The 19,669-nt window shown below is 45.3% G+C and overlaps 2 protein-coding genes across 7 annotated transcripts; both read right to left on the bottom strand.

Annotated features, from left to right (window-relative positions):
• Positions 1–625: 625 nt before the first annotated feature.
• Positions 626–18,361, bottom strand: NPHP1 (nephrocystin 1). 6 transcript variants are annotated; one of them, XM_087773749.1, is made up of 20 exons: positions 18,255–18,361; positions 18,113–18,177; positions 17,612–17,672; positions 17,053–17,189; positions 16,414–16,621; positions 15,976–16,077; positions 15,007–15,098; positions 14,498–14,540; positions 13,887–13,971; positions 13,134–13,228; positions 12,347–12,475; positions 11,077–11,151; positions 10,249–10,359; positions 8,452–8,534; positions 7,447–7,523; positions 6,498–6,597; positions 5,974–6,086; positions 3,542–3,615; positions 2,702–2,746; positions 626–911 (listed from the first exon to the last, which is right to left on the bottom strand). In XM_087773749.1, exons 1-20 carry the CDS (start codon positions 18,321–18,323, stop codon positions 633–635), a joined length of 2,043 nt encoding a protein of 680 aa, XP_087629875.1. In that variant the 5' UTR covers positions 18,324–18,361; the 3' UTR covers positions 626–632. The 6 variants fall into 6 exon arrangements, with proteins under 6 accessions (XP_087629875.1, XP_087629874.1, XP_087629876.1 ...); XM_087773748.1 differs by having other exon boundaries at positions 18,252–18,338; XM_087773750.1 differs by having other exon boundaries at positions 6,498–6,594; positions 18,252–18,338.
• A 572-nt stretch (positions 18,362–18,933) lies between these two features.
• MTLN (mitoregulin) lies at positions 18,934–19,649 on the bottom strand. Its single transcript, XM_087773766.1, has one exon. It carries the CDS (start codon positions 19,647–19,649, stop codon positions 19,473–19,475), a length of 177 nt encoding a protein of 58 aa, XP_087629892.1. The 3' UTR covers positions 18,934–19,472.
• Between the last annotated feature and the right edge of the window lie 20 nt (positions 19,650–19,669).

Below are 19,669 nucleotides of genomic sequence, written 5' to 3'. Positions count from 1 at the left end.
CAGCGGAAACGCAGCGTGCCCTGAATTTTTGCCAGCTTTTCTTTGTATTAGGTGGGTCAAACAGATTCCTGTGAATAACCCAACCTTTTCCTGAGTGGGAAGGAAAAACAGTAAAACAGTCTAAATGCAGAGCAAGCTGCTATCCGCTGATTGGACAACAGATGATTTTTTTTTTTTTTTCCTAACCTGCCTGACCTTGCTTAGCAGCATTCTTGAAGATCATTGCTATTTTCCTTGCCTGTTACCAGTCTGCTGGGGTACTGCGACAAAGAGTCCTTTGTTCACCCTGATTGAAACAAATCTGGAAATTAATTGGAAGTTGCACGAGAGGAGAAAAGCGCTGCCTCAGCATTTGCTCAGCTTAGGCAAAATGCGACACTTGACATGGCTACGACAGGCAGACGTAGCAACAGCCAACCACAGCCTTGTCCAACACTGCAAAGTCAAAAATTTAAAATATAATTTCCATTAGTTACACTGATAAAATAATTTTAGTCTCTCTCAAAACGTTACTGCAAAACATGTTAAAATATTCATTACAATTCAGATAGTACACAGTTTCTCTTTGGTAAGAATTTATTTATATCATTCCCCCATTGTTACATAGCCTGGATTGCTCTTCTATAATCCATTCATACTCCAGGATTGTTTTTCCTCGCTTCTCCTAAGAAATCGTAAGCCAGCTCTGAGATATCAAAGGGTTTGTGAGTGTTTTCTGACGACAGCAGATACTGAAGTGCACCATCATTCTCTCGGCTCTTTTTCAAAAAGTCAGCAATCGCCTTCCAGCGAGATGCTTCGGACTCTTCCTCAGCCCACTTGTAGTCAGGGAGGAAAGTGGACTGGAGGAGAGGGAAGACAGAGTCGTGGTACACCAGCACGAACACAGACTTCAGAAATTCTCGATCTCTCTGCAGAGAAGAATATTTGAGAATAACTTCAGTGCAAATAGACGGTGTTGCCGAGCACTTCTACAGAAGTATTGTGCACGGGGAAAAAAACAGACAAGAAAACATGCAACTAACCCCCAGTTCCCAGGACAACAACGGGAAGAGATTTGACCTTCCTAAACAGACATCAGTTATCTCGGATGAGCCTCAAACTCACCACCAAGAGCTACGCTATATAAACTACAGATCAACAGACCTGCTCTCCAAACCACCTACTTTTCCAGATGACAAAGAGCAGCCATGTGCAGCCAAACCCTGCTAGTGTTACCACAAAACAGCAATCTGCGCAACGGTCGCCGAGAGCCCTTTGCTCATGGGGTATTTATATTTCTTCCTACAAACACCCGTGTGTGGCAGCTGTTCCCCGCAGCCTCTGCAGGTACAGACTGGGACTGCCGTGGCCACCGGGGAAGTGCCGCATCCTCCCCGCCTTGGAAGCCCAAACTCCACTCCTTTCTGTACTGCTTTAGGTGGAGAGTTGCAACAATCCCACGCCCCTCGCAGCACGTGGCTCTGAGCAGGAGGCAAGGCCACGCCGTAAGTACTGTTACTTCACACTTTGACGGGACGTTGTCTGTGTGGTGAGAATGATGCCCTCTCCTGTAGAGCCCACTTTGCAAACCCCAGAGATGAAGAATCATCCTGGTCAATTATCAAACACTGAAAGATGCTGACCACTTTAACTCGATGAGATTTGTGTGCCTTGTTTTCCACATGCACACTAGAAAACCCCCTGCGTGCAAGAAGGACACAGAGAGCGCTGCCTCCTGGAAAACTCATTGACCACCGAGACTCTTCCAGAAGCGTTCCAGAAACGTGAGCGCTGCGACTGGCATTGAGCAGTTCACGGCTCGGCAGGCGATTAGCAGCTGAGTGTCATATAACCGTGCAAGAAGGAGTAAGAATTCGCCAGGCAGCAATCCTACCATGGGAGTGGCACATGACAAATCAGGTAAAACTGGATGGTTCTGGGATACCGAGGAGTTACTAATTCTTTGAGCAGATCAGCTTTCATTTTGGATGAATGGCCTTGAAAAAGCGATTCTGACTCGAGAGCATTTTGTTTTGTTTGCGTAAATGGGGAGATCTCCTTGTGTATCTATTCAGTAGCACACACAATGAATGAAATATCCTGCTGCTGCTTCAAGTGAGGTGTCTTGGATCAAGAGCCACTGCCTTTCGCATTCAGTTACCTACAGCTTCTCTTTGTCCAGAGGAGAGGAGGTAGGACAAGGTACGGGTAAGCCTGGTGACATGGCCAATTCAATTCTTCTCCAGCTGTCTGCACGCCAGAATGGGAGACTACAACTGTCTGACATAGGGAGATTTGCAGAATTTGGGGGCCTTTTTCCAGGCAGACTGTGGGAAGACTGGAGCTCAGAGGTTGGAGGAAGAAAGATTATTCTGTGGACATACACAGCCCCTTTTGGACCAGTGGAAAGCTTTTACCAGTCAAGTATTGGAAGCACATCACGAAAGGGAGCCACGCTTTGGGTATGAACCGATGATAGCTTCCCACTAACAACCATACACACACACACTGAGACAAAAAGTTACAAGTTAATTCCATACTCCTCCTAGTTTACTGTTATAAATATGGCTAAGAAATGTTAAGAGCTGCATTTAGCATATCTACATTTTCTAAATAAATGTAAGGTGAGAGGAAAAGTTAACTACCAGTAACACCGACAGAAAGCTTCTAGTTCAAATTAGATTTAATGTATGTCAAAGAAAAACCTGTCATTTATTACCTTCTCAGATCTCTTCAACGTTCTTTCTCTATCTGCCCAAGCGCTCTAAAATGAAATGTAAAATCAGCCTGTGGAGATCTAAAGCAATTGCATTTTTAGCTGCAAAAATCTCTCTCTCTGCAGTCCCACAGTAGTTTAAGCTCCTGTTGCAGTCCCACTTTCCTCGCGCTCCCCATTCCTCTCTTGTGCCAGTTTAGTTGATTCAAGCAAACAGCCGCTCCACCAAATTTTACAGATGCGAGGGTTTGGAGATTTGAAACTTTCGGAGCCATATAAATGAAATCAAGGGGATCCACTTTTCAGAAAAATCAATCACAACCGAGGCTGTTTTTTTTCCACTCTAGAAACATGCAGAAATACAGCCTAAGCCCAGAGGCTGACAGCTTGTAACAGTGGTGTCCTTCGGGCAGAAACAGCTCAGCTGCTGTTGGCTGGTACTAGGACGCCTGCGAGGGACTGCAGCGTCAATGCGGTGAGCCCCCTCCCGTCACTGCCAGCCAGAAGCTCCTACCCGTCACAAAGCAGCACTGTCCTAGAAGCCAGACAAACATTCAGGCAGCTAATCCACCTGAGCACTCTCTTGCTGCGGCTACGTGGCTAGCAGTGCTCAAACTAGCCCACTTATGTCTTTGCATCCCTTCTGAACGTATCCAAGTGTTCTCTTGCAATTTTGAAGGCACTAAGACACAAGAGATCTCTATGTACTTGCAACGGTTATAACTTTTCGGCTGTTTTGCTTTTCCATTTATCTTTTCACAGGATAAAAAAAGCTGACATTTTGCAAACTATCTGGAAATCCTGACACATCAGCTGTAATTGAACGCTACGTAGATAACGTACCCGAAGTGCATCCATCAGGTCTGGTTGATCCATGAGTTGAGGGAAAGTTGCTAAAATAGGATTACAGATCAATTCTGAAACAGAAAACACACACGTGCAAGGCTACGGAAGAAACGGGATGGTTTTCAAGGTATCAACATATCAAGGCATTAACATATCCCCTCCCCTCAGAATATTTCAAAGGGGAAATTAGCTGTAATAGTGCTGCAGAGCAGCAGGGAAAGTAGAAAAGCTAACAACTGCATTCTGACTGTCGGAAACTCAGTGGCTGACAGACAGTTAACCTGCGAGAGGAGAGACACACAAAACATGATTGCTCGTTCCTTAGGAGAAGCCAGCAAGCAGGAGATTTAACCTAGGGGTAGACTGAGGTGTTCTTCCTCATTTCTGCACCTGTCTTTTTGACAAACAGCTGAAATTGTGCTGCCCAATTTGGATGTTATGAATAAACACACCTTTGTTCTACCTTAACCTGGCTGGTGTTGTGCGCGATTTTAAGATAACCGGGTAACAAGTGGCATAGCCAATGTACCAAACGGGGCCTAGGGCTGCTGCGTGCCTTTCAGGTTAGCTGCCGGCAATAGCTGGGTCTCCTGTTGGAGCTGAACAGGCCGGCTGTGCCGCAGGCAGGCAGGGCAGAGCGGCCTCCCCATGCCGGAATCAAAGCTCTCTAACAAAGCACAGCAAACCTTGAACCCCGGTGGCGCAGGGGTCCTGTCATTATTTTAGTCAATGGGATTGTGGATAAGATTCCAAGAGTGCTGCAAGTGACAAGTGTTTTCTTTCTCTTGTGGTTTTAAATATTTAATGTACACTTGTTTCTTCATGTTGAAGTTGATGGGAAGTTTAGTAAACATTAACCACTTCCTAATAACAAAACATTTCACCGAAGCAACCCAAACTGATTGCTTTTGTGAAATAAAACAGATGTTTTAAGTTGCCTATTTCTAAAGTGGGAGTTGATTTTGAAATAAGAGAAACCCTCTTTTCTTACACCAGAAAAAAGTAGAAAATGCTACCAGAACAACTTCTGAAACGCTGGGGTGAAGCCTTTAAACCATTTCAAATGAAGTCTGAATCCCAATGGACACAATTTAACTCCAGGAGAGGTCATCAGCCTGATCTATTGTCCTACATTATAAAGATCAAATCAAGTAAGTATGGCGGTTCTCAACTGGCCTTTAAAAACCAAGCATTTTCAGTTTCTCTGGGATAAGTTTATTAAATAAAGCATTAATTTATTAAATGGTCTGACTTTCAGATACTGAAATCAGTATCCTCAGAATGTATATTAAAGTGTAAAAATATTTAAGTGTATTAAAATATAAAGAAAATCAGGAAGGGAGTTAAGTTCTGAGCACCTTTCAGAGATGAACCTGTAATTCAGATGCCTAAGCATGGCTAAAGATTGTAAGTTAAACATGTTAGTAAGTGCACAAGCAGATTTATTTGCTGTAGGAGCAGATAATACATAATTCGGGCTGGAGAAAAGACAGGAGAAAACACAAGAAAATCACTTTGTAGTACCAATATAAATTCGCCTGTAGTACAGTTAAGAAATGTAATTTTTCCGTATTTTAAATTGATTTTAAAAAGGAGAAGAGTATAAACTATTACAGTTCTGTTGAAGGAAAGGTGTGGAAGGAGTAAGATAGAGAGCTGCACCATCAGAGCAAGACACAGAGTTCTAAAACCAGAACTTTTCCACTTCTGTCTCTCCCTGCTGCATTAGCCAATAAGTAAATAATAATTGGGGGAAAAAAAAAAGAGGGTGACTTAGCCGCAATGACAAAAACATCTGCCTAATCTCTTCTGTAAGCTCACGCAAACACGCATACCCTAGAAATGAATGAGTAAAGCTGTGTGCAATCTCTTGTTGCATGGGTGGTGAAAAGGAAACCTTTCTCTTACAAATACCTTTAATTATTTATTTAGAAATAACCCTTTACCTATCCCGCGCAGGCTTTTTTTTTTTTTTTTTAAATGAGAATTTCACTGAAAGCACTTCATTCATACTTCTTAGAAAACAAAACCGTTCTTGCGGAGCCTGAACTGATGTCAAACAGGGCAATGCATTAGCTGAAATATTACTCGTTTGAAATACAAACACACCGAGCGGTGGTATTCGCAGCGAGAGGCTGTTCTCTTTTATCCGCAGGGACAACAGCTTTCTGTTTGTCCAGACAACACCTGCAGACTGGAAGCCAAAGCACTGAAATCTCTATGCAGTGAGCATGACTTCCTCACCCGGTGAGACGGTCGGTCGATGCCAGCACTACCAGGGAACAAAACTCTCCAAGTAGCCTCTATCAGTGAGAGCTGCTCCTGCAGAGCCCTGCTTTTTCTTTCAAAAGGGAGGCTCTGGAGAGAGTCATTCCCTTTAGGAACCCGATCTTTCTCCAGCACGCTTGCCATCACTGAGCAATGCTTACCTGTGCTTTGCATGCTTATTCTGTCTCTCAGGAGTGCATCACCAAGTATTTGTCGATAAAATATCAAGAGATGGATGTAGCACATACTGCCAATTAACGTTTCTGGTAGCAAACTATTGGGAAAATAAAGAACGTGCAGTTGAGATTTTTGTTCAGAACTGCTCCTACGAAGCATTGTTCACCAAAACTTGAGCACAATCAGTTTCACAGAGATTATTATTAGCTGATATTGGCATCTCCCTGACTCTGCCACAACTTTTGAAGGTGCACATTGAGACAGCTGTAACAGCCAGACTCTTGCTGTTGCAGCTTTCAATCTTATCTAAACTTAAAGACTTTTTGTTTGTTTTCAACAAAATAGCTCTCAGTGTCAAAGAGAGATCGAGTGCAATATGCAGGTGACGCGACCCTCGGATTTTTCCACAGCCAGTGTTCCAGGGAAGGGGGACGCTTTAGATCTCTGGAACCATTCTAGGCTATCTGAAATATTTGTTCATTTTATGGCAGCAGACGCAAATACTTACTTCAGGATGTCTTTTGATTGCGTGCTTAATGACCTCAGTTTCACTATAAGCACAGGCTGTTTCTTCAGTGTTATAAACTGATGAAAAACACCACTGCCTGCTAAAGAAATAAATACCTGATACAATAATCGGTCATTTTGAAAGAACTTTAAGAACTATATTACAAGAACGGACATTTAAATTTGGCAAGAGATGTTTTGCTAAAACTGTAATGGTTTAAAGATGGGCTAAAATCCAGGAGGAACTGACTGTCTGGAAAACATATCAACATTTGGTCTAACGTACGCTATTGCCTCTCTCTAGGACGGTGGATTCATAACATGCGCAGAGTAACACGGAGGAGGTGTCCGAACCCAAAAGGTAAAGGCCTTCTATAGCTTGCAGCACGCATCACTGGCACATGGGCATTATTACAGCTTCCAGGGGAAAGCCGCGGCTGCCCTTACTTAAAACACAAGTGGTCTATCATCTGAACCCACTCTCAGTGAAGCTTTATTCAGCCCCGCAGGGAAGAACCAATACCGATGTTCTGTAGCATATTTATGCCCAAGTGGAACTTGTGCACAAGTGATATGGGACTGATGATACGTGACTTGAACAGCCTGGCTTGGGAACTCTCCAGACCAGTGTCACTGCTGAGCCTTGTACCATCGCCCCATAGCCAAGAAGTGTTACGTGCCATTAAAGAAATAACTGAATGTATTTATCAGAAATAACCCTCAACCTGCAGCCACGGGAAGTGACAGAAACATTAGCACTGGCAGATAGTTCTGATTCCCGCCAGCCCTAACAATCAACTCTCTCTTGTGCAAAATGAGAACACACAAAAGAAAACCAGGCTGTGGTGACTGCACGCTAATGAGAGCCCCGGCTGAGCACTGCACATTGTAAACTCAGTACAGCATTTGTTGTATCATTTCGTTTATACAATGTTTAGGAGAAATCACACCTCTTCTCGATATTGATGGGTCAACCTCAACGCCTCTCTCGTAGGGAGTGCCGCCATTTAATAGCAGCTCATACATCCTGTGAACAAGAGCAGTACAGTCAAAATAAAAAGATGTAAGGATACGTGTTCTCACAACCGCTCTTGGAGAAAGAAACCCGGTATCTCAAACAAAAATTGACACGGTGCTTGCAGTTAGGACTAGTATTTTATATGAAATGGCTAGACATAATTACTAAGTAACCAAACCTCAAATGATAAATTTGAAACTTGTATTATATTGGGAAACTAGTTAATTATTTTAAAAGGAATTAGCAACACTGATTCTCTTCCATGTGACTCCAGTATTCCTCTTATGTGAAATTTAGCAGTTGTTGCACTAAAATGTTTTTGAGGAGTCATTGCTTAAGTATCCAATTTTAGATATGGAAGATTCAAAATGTTGAAGAATAATGTAATCCTAGTTCTGTCAAGAGTAAGTCACTGTTGAAGCAATCATGCAATTTCGCTCTCTAAATAACATCTTTAACTTAATGGAATAGAAAAACAATGTTAGAGAGCAGATTTAGAAAAGATTGAGAGACTTATAGAACAGTAGATGTCTCCCGTGGGGTTTTTTTGGTGCCCTGTAATCCAAATATATTCAGAATACACGTATATATCTGTGTATCTATATCTATATACGTATTTGGTAAAAAACAAGTATTGCAAGTGTGATCTACAATGAACCATTTCTGTAAATTAACAGAAAGCTTCCCTACATTTAATAAAATAGAAATATGTACATTTTATTATTCTTTAAGATGGCTGGACCCATCAACTAATCATAAATCAGCTGCAAAATATAAGCTTGTTCATACTCTCCAAGGGAATGGTAAGAGATTCACTCACAACAACTCTTACCTGCTTCCAAGTCTTAGAAACTCCTAGCCTAAAATATATCTATATACATACATATGTAAATACAGAGAGAGAAAGACAGAGAGAAGGAAAACATAATAAACTTACTTGGAAGGAACAGGCATTCCATTAGAAGTAAAAAGCTTCAGAAAGGCCCAGCCACAGCTTAGCTCTCCTCTTTCACCTGTTGACTAGAAAAAAAAAGAAACATAAATAACTTGAACAGCTAATCCAGAATGAGCAACTGAACCACAAACAACTCTTTAGAATAATCCCATTAAAATGGTGAAAGCCCCAGATTTATGGTAAACATTGACTATGTCACATTCACAGGTGCTTGAAGATGTTTTACCAAACAGCACGCACAGTTGTGCTGAACTTCAGCTGATCATCCATGAACGTATGTAGGAGACGAGGATTTATAAAGCCAAGAAATACATATTGAAGGGAAACCTAAGTATATCAAGCTCCTGAAAAAGAAGAAATGCACAGATACAAAGGTAAAAGCCCCTAAACCTGCACTGATACTCTGAAGAATGCAGGAGGGAAAAAAATATACCCAGAGGATTTACCCATCTGATTCCAGAGCCAACAGTTTCCAAGCCAGTGACCCCGTGCATCAGGCGGCCTTATTCACAGTGCCAGAGACAGCGCCTGGGACAGGGAGCTGATCCTGTGCGCCAGCCCATCCGTTTCCAGACCCCAAGAGCACCAATAACAGGTAGGAACTTGTACACACTTCAGCCTTCGTTTAAACTTACTCTGTAAACAGAAGCAGACAACTTTGCCTAATGGTGACTGCTCCCATTAGCGTGAGGAGGGCCATTATGCTCCGTTAGGTCTCTGTGAACCGTTGCTTACCAACACGCTGTTCATCACCAGGACTTACACAGTCCAGTTCCCTACAGACGTACGCTCTACTTATCTCCCTGCACAACCCTTCTGCATCCCCACCACGCTACCCGCATGTCCCTCCTCCGCACCTCCACCGCCACCACACTCTTGCACCCTAAGCTCGTACAGGTGTTAGTGAAAGAGAAAATACAGCAACACTCCCCTTTGCGACTTCTTTATCCATCTTTTCAGAATTCTGTTGCCCACCATTTAATACCCTGCTTGCTAACCGTTGTGGTTACCCCACTTTTCATCCTTCACCCCTGATTTACTCAATTGCCAAGATTCACCCGAGGAAGACTGCGACCATAGTGAAAATGTCAGTGTTCAGAAAGAGGCAGCAAGACTCGAGTCAGTCTTGTAGACAAAGTGGCTGAGATCTTTCAGAACAGGGATCTGTTCCGAAAAGCCACCGTATCCCCCAACCATTAGTGTTTCTTGTGCTCCTGCATGCATCCACCTTCTATTACAGTAGTCCTTATGGGCTTTACCATCTATTGCGTCACTACCCGTTGTACTTTTCAGAAGCATATCCTACAGGGACAGGATATATCTGTATCAATCGCAGCTAGAAACCAGTGTCCATACTATTTAAACAGTTAAAATTTTAGTTTCCAAACTATATAACGCGGTAGTCTGAAACAAATCACAAAGATAACAAAACAATGCAGGAGTGAAGAGAGAATTGGTCCTTTACGATCACATTACACGAGATCTTTGGCAGACTAACAGGAATTATTTCAATGCAAGTAAAGGTACATTCATCTCCACTAGTCAGAAAGTCTTTTATTGACTAGAACTAAAAGTTCCAAAACCCAACATCTCTCTCCTCCCTCCCAGAAGCCAAAAGGAAGACAATCTTAGAGTAAGCTAGGAAAAGTTCAGCTAAATTTCCGCTTGGATCTCACAGTTCACTGCTGGGATACTGCAGCTTAACAGCGAATATGGGCAGCTGGTTCGCTTTATAAGCACGTGCTTGGAATGATTTATGCTGCAACTTTACACACTTACATTGCGAATATAAGTGATGCCAAGTTCAAATAATATACCGATGTCTGCAGACAGAGAGTTGGACCTGACAAAACAGTCACCATCCAGCAAGCTGGGTAAAATGCCCGTTACCTAATACAGAGAGGGGGGAAAAGAAAAAAAAAAAAAGTGAATGTACCTATAAAAACCCTCTGATTTTTAAAGGCCATCAAACACATCACTCACTCATGTAAGATCTCAGACCCAATCCCATTGCATATAAAAGAAAAGGATGAGTAGAGAACCAATTTCAGGTGAAACCTTGCTCCTCTTAGTCTTTATCTTGCCATGAAACACGGCTCTGCTACCGAGGTGCTTTTTTGTGTGTGATGACAAGCTATTAAAGAACTCTGGATGTCAAAAAAGCACTTAATTCCCTCCAAGAACACAGCACCAACTGTGGTAAAACATGACAACACTCCTGCTGTGAGCGTGGCCCTGCACAGCACCTGAAACGTGCTCTTTTTTTAATGAAATCAAAGCAAAAGCCCACACGCAGAGTGGCTAGTGCCTTCCCTTCTCCGTGGGCACCACGTAGCGTGCACCTGAGAGCAGTTCAAACCAGTGCCACCGGCTGGATCACCAGTCCCTCCCCCTACTTTTCCTTCCTCCCAACTCTTTTCTCCAAAGTGTTTTTGCTGAAACAGTTTGGTTTGAATTCATGCGCTTCAGCAAGTCTCACCTTTTCTGCATGTTAATTTTGGCTGCAGTACGTTTTATTTCAACACGAATACCAGAAGTAACAGATGTCACTAAATAAGAAGCTGTAAATAGATAGTGGCTATGTCGCTCCCTGAGGGAGATACCTACCCTTGGAGAAAAGGTCCATGTCTGAGGATTTTTAGGTTGCCACGTAGCTCTCACCGTGTGAATGTTACTCAGCACCTAAAGCATGACAGTGGTGAAAAAAGCTAAGACAATTTTTTTCTGGAAAGTTACGCAGCTTTACGAAAATGCAGTATTATCCCAGATTAATCCAACACTGCACACAACAAAGACAAAATTACGCTTTCTCCTCAACTTGAGGAGAAACTCAATCAGAACTCAATCAGATGGTTTCAGTTTAAAGGACTACGGAGGAAGTTTTCTCTGAAGCCACAGAGCACTTTCCAACCATCCTTGCTCTGTATACACCAGTAATAGTCCCTTTGCCCCCAAAAGCGTTCAGTGCAGCGGGAAGAAAACCGCCGGATTGCCAGCATTAGATGCTGTTACAAAAAGCTGCTCTCTACACATGGGCACAAAGGAGCGCAGAGGAACAACTGCGGGTGGGGAAATCTGAATACAACCCTGACCCAGCAACTCCCAGGCCCGTCACCGGAGGGAGATCAGCCCAGGAAAGGCTCATCTCCACAGCCACGAAGGAGCAGAGAGGCACAATGGCAGGTGGGGGAACCGAAATTACAGACTGGGAGGAACGGAGCTCTCACTCCAGCCCCTCCCAGGGCGGCCCAGGGGCCGGGTGTGACGCCCATCGCTGTAATGAGTCAAAAGGAGCGGCTCTCTGGATCGCCTTACAGACTGAAAGGGGATAGGAGACACGGTGGCATGCCAGGGAAGAGCATTTTGGGACTGCACATGACTTACTGTGGGATGCTCAGGGGAGGAACCAAAGGCAGAAAAAGGGAGGGATCAAGGTGCTTTGTGGAATAACAAGGGTGGGAAAATAGAGGGGTAAGTATGCGTGTCTGGCCACGCCCAGCGCCTGATCAGTGCAGTCTGTCCTGTTTTTTCATTAAACTCCACTTGTAACTATTTTTCTGGGTGAATGGGCTCTCTATTCTGAATGCACGTGTGTGTGGACACCTAGGTGGTAGCCAGGCCACAGGTCACTGGCGGCCTACACGTCTGCAGTGACTGCAGCTGGGGGAGCGAGGGTACGTACGTCTGCATGTGAACGCAGGCGAGGATCGAGCCAGAGAAATCAGAGAGCAAGTTAAGCGGCTTGGGAGGCAGATTGTGTGGGGGCATCTCTCTCTCAGTGAGACAACTGGAGGAGCTGGCTGTCGGAGGGACCAGAGCGTGAAAGATCCTGAAAGATCCAGACCTCAAGACTGGTTTTGATAGCCAAACAACTTACCCGATTGCCGTCGAATAGACAGAGGCGAACATGTCTACTGAGAACCTGTATGCTGACTCCTGGGAGAGGAATCATTTTACAGCTAGATAACGTTACAATCAGCGATACTCGAGTTGGTCGAGGATAGATCTGAAATACAGACAACAGAAGGGTTAAATCTACAGGCTCCTCCTGAATGTGGTATGAGTTTGGTTTTATTTACTGAGGTGACAGACTGTAGCGTTCACTAGACTGCATTCTTCTAACCACAGAGCTTGTGTAGTATTAGCAACAGCAACCAAATTTCTTCATAAGCCTTTAGCTCTCTTCTAAGGAGATTGCTACAAATATTTTAGTGCGACAGACAGAAGGTCCTGTCAAAGTTTGAGAAGAAAGAAATATTCTAAAAATGGTGCAAATCAAGACCTCATCATTAGCCAAAATGAAAGACGACAAATGAAATGGGTGATTTCACAGTGCCTAGCAGAAGTTCATGGTTTAAAATTTCAGACTCGTCACCCATGCAGATCTGCTTCACCCCAGACAGGGAAGGAACCCACAAACTTAAGATGAAACACGACTCTTAAAAGATACCCAACTTGACAATTTGTACCGATTTTTTGGCTGTTAGAGAGTAGAAGTGATAACATCTACTGCCGAAGGAGGCTAGATTGACATCGAAATCCATCGTCTGTTTCACAGCAACATTTACCCACCAATATGAGATATTGCTAGCAATCCACATCTACAGATCCTGCCATTTCTCTCAAACCAAAAGCATCATAGCTTTCTTGCCAGTAATACTCACAGTATTTTTTTCAGAGTTCCACACCAAGTCCTTGAAAGCCAACTGTGATGGAGTAAGTTCAGGCTGCAAAAAGTAACTTCCTCGAAACTGATCGCCTGCAACAAGAGTAATTTTTTAAATTCTTAAAATTTTTTTTATGATCTTTATTGCCACAAAATGAACAACACCCAAAATTCAGATGTGGCTAAAGTCCATTTGAATATTTGACTGGTCCAAACGAAACTATGGAGGTATCGTCTACAAGCACCCTTTAAAAAGGGTACTTTTACTATTCGCAAGTGTTCTGCAGTATTTCGTTCCAGAAGCACAGTAATTTGATCAACAAAAAGAGCTATTGACTTGAACGGTTTTAAACAAAAAGACAAAGAAAATATGAGATGTGTAATATACTCGGTGAAGAGACTCCAAAAGGTCTCTGTGAAAAAGGCAAGATTTAAAAAAAAAAAAAAAAAAATCATCATTTCCTGCAACATCAACAGGAATTCTCTTCCAAAGAGGAAAATCTTTGAAATCATGAGGAAATGTGTCATTGCCTCCTTGTGGCCAGGATTTCACACAGATAAACTAAAACTTAATTGAAGAAGAAAAAAAAAAGCCTTTATACATTATTTGACGGGTCAACTATAGCCTGTACAGATTTCCAATTATAATTAAGCAATACTGATTTTAGTCCAACAGGCTAGTAACCAGGATAAGAAACCCACCACAGACACTGGAGAATCCTGCACCACAGTTACTATGAGAAAACCTTACCTTCTTCTAAGAGCTGGAAAAGTGTGGATAGGCGGAATCCTGCAGGAACTGCTCCTATGGTTGCCAATACCTCTACTGTGTCATTCTATTAAAAACCAGACAGACAGATACTAGTATTCCTGCTATTTAACGTCTAATTCTATCCTAATTTAGAACTCTCACACAACCGATATCAGAGATCTGGGGCATCAGTCACCTCTTCCCATCTGAAGCTAGTTTGGCCCATCTCCGGGAACTACTTTTACTCTGTTTCATGTATCAACCCAGCCAGGCTCCCATTTTGCTAAATCCCCCTTCCATTTCAAAGCAGCAGCAGAGCAGCTGGTTACAGAACAAAATCACGCCCTTGAAAGACACGGCGTAGCACTACTGTGGCAAAACCAGAAAAGACATCTCATTTGCGTCTTCATTCAGACACAAGGACTGGGCTACAGCCTGTTTCTAAAGCATTAGAGAACCTTAGAATTTCTTGCTACAAAAACCAAGATAGAGATGTTCATTAAAAACATTGGCCTGTACTATGAGAAACAGCGTTTGGTAAAAGGCAAACCTCTTCTGCCAAATAATTAACATTACGGTAGATGAAGTTGCTGTGTAAGAGCTACGCCTACCTCTGTGATAGCTCTTCTTACAGCACTCCAGTGAGAATCTGTTCTGGAAGAAAAATAATGTATTTTTTATAATGTCATCCTCACGTGAACAAAAATTTAAACGCTAAATACACGTTTGACTTCAAATACCAGCAGCTTAATAACCATATCTATCTAATAGATAATAATCTAATAATCTATACTAATAGTGATATATTTCCAGCTACTAAGACTCATCGCTAGACTATCTCATGAGCTGGAACGTAATTCGATAGATGACCCAGTCATTCTTTGATTTTGCGAGGGGGGAAAAAAAGGCAAACCAAAGGAAAACTCCCAAACAAAGCCACTGAAGTAAACGTGTGTCTGCAAGCTCAAAGAAAAGCAAGTGTCTGCGGTCCTGAAAAGAAACATGCAGTCACAAAGAGCCAGATACCCTTGTGAGGTGTTCTCACTGTAAGAAACGTACTGCCAGATTTAAGGAGGAGGAAGAATAATTTTATACGTTTGCTTTCACATCATCCATTTACCTTTTTTTAATTTCAGTTCCATCTGCTGTTTCATCCACCACTTCTATGTGTTCTTCACTTTGCTCTTGGCTGTCGACATCTTCGCGATGGACCTGTAGTGCAGATTCAGCAAGGGAAAGCGCATGATTTCTTCACGGTTCTGCTCTTAAAAATGCTTTCTCCAACCACAGCACATGTAAACAGTTTAGAAGAGGAGATTTTCTGTCTGCAGTGACCTATCACTCCATAGCTCTGTAACTGCAGAACGCTGCCCTTAGTTCTAGAGTTACGGCAAGGGATTGGAGTATTCCTACAAGTAAGCACGAGAATGCATTTGCCAAGCGGATTCTTTAAAAAGAGCAATACATCAGCATCATGAAGTAAAACGTTAGCTACTCAACGTGCTCCTTAGTTACGCTGTGAAAAGCTCTGTTCCACAGGGTAAAGGTCGGACTAACAGGACTCACTCCATCCAAACTGTACCCACATTTAAACGTTCACCACAATTGTACGCTGGATATACGCGCATAAGTACGTAAAGTAACGCGTGTAAGCCACTCTCAAAATGAAACTTCAAAAGTTACAAAACTTTAAAAGCTATTTTTGGAAAGGTTCTTCTGTGTCAAATTACAAAATACTCCAACATTTACATGGACTCACATTTCATATAAATTATGAAAAGCCCAAATTAGTCCATAGCAGCTTGGAGTCTTGAGAGTTGATCTTTAGTGACGAAGGTTATGGCTTTCATATTCAAGAAACTTCTCTGCACTTACGTGTCACATCTTCACGAGGCACGAAACCACCGCTTTTGCTCGCTGTCTCCGCACACATGTATACAAACACGGTGCTATTTCCAAATAACTGGCAAAACACTGCTCTGTGTCCCCATCTAAGCATTATGATCAGTTTTACGCAGCTGTATTATCATAGATATATATAAACCGACAGAGGTGAGACTAGAACAGAAGAAGGTGGCAGCACACTAACCGCAAGATAGGTTCTAGGAACAAGGCCTCTCTCCCCTTTCGAGTTTTCGGCTACCCACCAGCCATCCGCCTTCTTGTCGTGTATAAGCAGGACCTCACCTTTCTTTGCCATTGGAAGGAGAGACAGAGACAAAAGACAACCAAATATTTCAAAACAGCTCCAGGCACAATTAAAAGAACCCACAAAAACTTAATTTTTCCCACAACAGAGATCCCAGACTACCGCGACAGACCCGGCCGCTACAGAAGGTGGCAAAAGGGCACCGGACTCCACCGGACTCCACCAAGCCAAACGTACACCAGGAAAAGCCATTTCTCCCCAAATCCCGCAAGGAACTGGCTGAATCCCAGAGGCACAGGATTTAATTACGGTTATTGCTTCATACAGAATGATCTGCAGTACTGACATGTCAAAAAGCTTTTACAGAGACATACTTACCGTAAATGTGAGATCCCCTTCCTGCTGTGCGTTAAAGTTTCCAACTGCAACGCATTCTTTAACATTTGGATCATCCAACAATTTATCCTCATCTTCATCATCTGTTTCTTCACTGTCTTCTTCCTCCTCACTACTTTCTTCATCTTCACTCTCATCCTCTTCTCCATTTTCATCTTCTGTTTGAGGATCTTTCTGATGTTCCTCATCCCTACCCAAAATAAACCAAACTTTCTTTATTATTATTTTAACAAAACTTCTTGAAAGCAATATGGGCTTCTCTGCCAGGACATTATCCAGACACAGAATCTTCATTCCTGTGTTTTACTCCCTGTCCCGATCTGAAAAAACTCCAAAATCCCAATGGCGTTTCCTCCCTGAGCGTACAGACCCCATTGCATCTTCTCCTCTCGACAGCCACATTCTATTGCAGCCGTTAACCAACACCCTCAGAAAATTCCAGCGAGTCGTTCTTGACTGCATCAAGAAGACAAGCCCCATAGGAGCTGGCCCTTCCCTACTTCTTTTTTAACTGTATGTTAAGATAATGAAGGGGCTGAGCTAACAGTTTTTCAGGGTCCTTTCCAACTGTACATGTGCAATTCTATTAAAGTGCAGATTGTATTTATTTAAGCTACTTACGCTGCGTAAGTCGTAGTCACGTTATCCTGATCCAACACAAGAACAAGTTTCTGCAGCTGCTGCGAGAGTTTTAGCAAGAGCTTTTCTTCTTCTTCTTTCCTCTGGTTATAGTTCCCCACAGGCGCAGGCTCATCAGCCTGAGAAAGAAGAACACAGCAAATTGCTCAAAGAATCAAAGTTCCCCTGTAAAGTCAGTTTTCCAGACATGTCTTACAAGCTTTCACCTTCCCAGGCTGCTGTCGCTCCCTGTTTAGCGACATCTTTCTTGCCCTTTTACTCTGCCAGGATGAAATTTCGTGTTGAAGCCTTCATTCTCCACTTGCAATGTAATACACTGGGTTGATAAAGATTTTAAGCGCAGAACTTGTACACAATAAGGCATTAAAAATGTACTTTTAAATAATGTAAATGGATCTCAGAGCTGCCAGTGGGGGGCTGTGCAGCGCTAGGCATTGCTCTTGCCCTGAGGCATCTAAAGCCGAAGGAGGCCGGTGTTCTCCAAACGCTCTCCGTGATGCATTTTGGAGAAAACCATTACCAAATTCGTCTCCGCACTTACTTTTTTCAAATTATGAAGAGCGTTTGTATTCTCATCCACCAATTTCTTCAGCTGCATACATCTGCATTGAAAGCAAAACGAGACAGATAGCGTTTTCTTAAAATTCCGATAGATGGATGACCGAAATCATGCATGCTTACTGAAACGTGGAAAAAACCCAGAGCTTTGCCCAGCTCTGTGTGCATACAGCCAGACAAATACCAACACGAGCCCGAACAGCAGCTTAGCGGATTATTACCGGTGATGTGCACGTTCCCACTTCAAACCACCTCAGCCCTCGAGGACTGGCAAAGAGATGAGCGAGAGGGGCAGGGAAGAGGTCTGTACAGCTAGGGGGAAATGGGAAGGCGTGCAGGGAACCGTCCGCTCCTTCGGATGCGGGGGCGAGGGGGACGGAGCGAACCTGTTAAGCCACGCAGCTCCTGGCCTCGGAGCGGTACTGAAGGGAAGGGGGGGAAGGCCGAGGGCAGGGGCCGGGGACCCCGAAGGCAGGGGCCTCACCTCTGCGAAAGGGCCTTCCGCTGCCCGGGGGCCCGGGCCGCGCTCTCCGCCCGCAGCGCCTCCACCTGCAAGAGAAGGACGGGCGCCGTCAGAGCCCCGCCAGCCCGCGGCCTGGGCCCGGCCGGGCCGCCCGCCCCGCTACCTGGGCCTGCAGCTCCCGCCTCCGCCGCTGCGCCCGCTGCAGCGGGCCCCGCTCCCGCCGCCCCGGCATGGTCGCTAGGCAACGGGCGCGGCGGCGCGGCGAGATGCCGTCACTTCCGGGGCCCGCGGCACGCCGGGAGTTGTAGGCGCCGCCGCCCGCCCGCATGGGGGAGAACCGGAGGCTTCGCGGCCTCCGCCCCCGGGGGTCGCCGAGCCGGGCCCTCGGCGCTACCCCGCCGCCAGGGGCACCCGCTGGGCCCCGCTTCGGGGCCCGAAGGGCCTCACGCAGCCCCGGCCTGGCGGCCCCCAGGCAGCCGGCCTGCAGCTGAACCCCGGGCGCTCGCGTTGAAGGAGCTCCCAAAGGTCTGAAACCTCGTTTCTACCAAAAGGCCACAGGGCTGCCCATCTGGCTACAGATCAGCATTTCACGACCTTACGGGGTGCTGGGCAGGATCTTTTTTCCCCAAAACTTTTAAAACTTTTACAGTTCAGTAACACCGCTGGAAACCAGCGGCCTGCCCCGCGTGCGGTACCTCCTGCGGCGCAACGCAGGAGCACCCCGTTCCCTCAGACCCAAGGAAACGCTCTTCTGGAATTCGCTAGCCACGGGAGGGGGAAGAAGGAACGCGCCACGGCTGTCTCCACAGCTCCCTGTCTAAAGCACAAGGGGAAACGCAGAGTCCAAAGCACAAACGCCCATCCTTTAATCTGCTCGTTCATCCTACCAACGCGCGCAGCTGTTTCACCGCTTAATTGTCCCCACGGGTTTTTCTCCCGTGCGTACTTCCACAACGAGGTCTGTCGCTCGTTACAAGCGCCCGTAAGGAATGTTTTCACTTATCGGAGAAACGAGCACATCTAGGAACGTCGCGTCGTGATTTGTCGCTGGTTTCGTGCATCGGCAGCGCTTCCCGGCGAGGGCAGAGCAGCGTGCCTCAGGGGCAGGCTTAAAGCGAGGCAAATACAGGCAACCCTTGGAAATATGGAAACGCGTTTGGCGGCGGCGCTCCCGTATCCTCCGTACCCCGCTCGGTCCGCCCGCGGCAGCTGGGGATCGTGCCTTCGTGCCTGGGGAAGCGAGGCCCTGCCATCCCACGGACGCCGTCCCTTCCCAGCAGCGCTTCGACGTCGTTTTCACCTTTGCGGAGAGCGGCGCGGGGCGAATCGGGCTCTGCTCCTCGGGCAGCGTCCGCCGAGGCCGGGGCTCGGTCCCCTCGGCTCAGGCCGCCTCCAGCTGCTCCTGGGCGGCGGCGAGGCGGCGCTGGAGCCGGCGCTGGCGCCAGCGGAGGAAGCGGCGGCGGGCCCGGGCCGCCTGCCAGCCCACCAGCACCCCGGCGGCGAAGGCGGCCAGCAGCGCCCAGCGCACGGCCCGCGGCCGCAGCGCCTCCGGACCCATCCCCAGCTCCGGCTCCGGCT

This window comes from Nipponia nippon, unplaced genomic scaffold, assembly GCF_047370975.1.
Source record: "Nipponia nippon isolate SJK-2023a ecotype South Korea unplaced genomic scaffold, ASM4737097v1 scaffold_4, whole genome shotgun sequence".
Lineage (NCBI taxonomy): Eukaryota > Metazoa > Chordata > Aves > Pelecaniformes > Threskiornithidae > Nipponia > Nipponia nippon.
The sequence above is the reverse complement of the archived record's forward strand: the minus strand, read 5'-3'. Positions and strand labels throughout refer to the sequence as shown.

Excerpts from the sequence above, each read along its gene's own strand:
- NPHP1 (XM_087773748.1), bottom strand. The coding sequence starts at position 18,323 with ATGCCGGGGCGGCGGGAGCGGGGCCCGCTGCAGCGGGCGCAGCGGCGG. Across the intron at positions 16,078-16,413 it reads AAGGGGATCTCACATTTACG|AAAGGTGAGGTCCTGCTTAT; the intron begins GTAAGTATGTCT and ends CCAATGGCAAAG. Across the intron at positions 3,616-5,973 it reads AATAAGCATGCAAAGCACAG|AATTGATCTGTAATCCTATT; the intron begins GTAAGCATTGCT and ends TTTCTGTTTCAG.
- MTLN (XM_087773766.1), bottom strand. The coding sequence starts at position 19,649 with ATGGGTCCGGAGGCGCTGCGGCCGCGGGCCGTGCGCTGGGCGCTGCTG.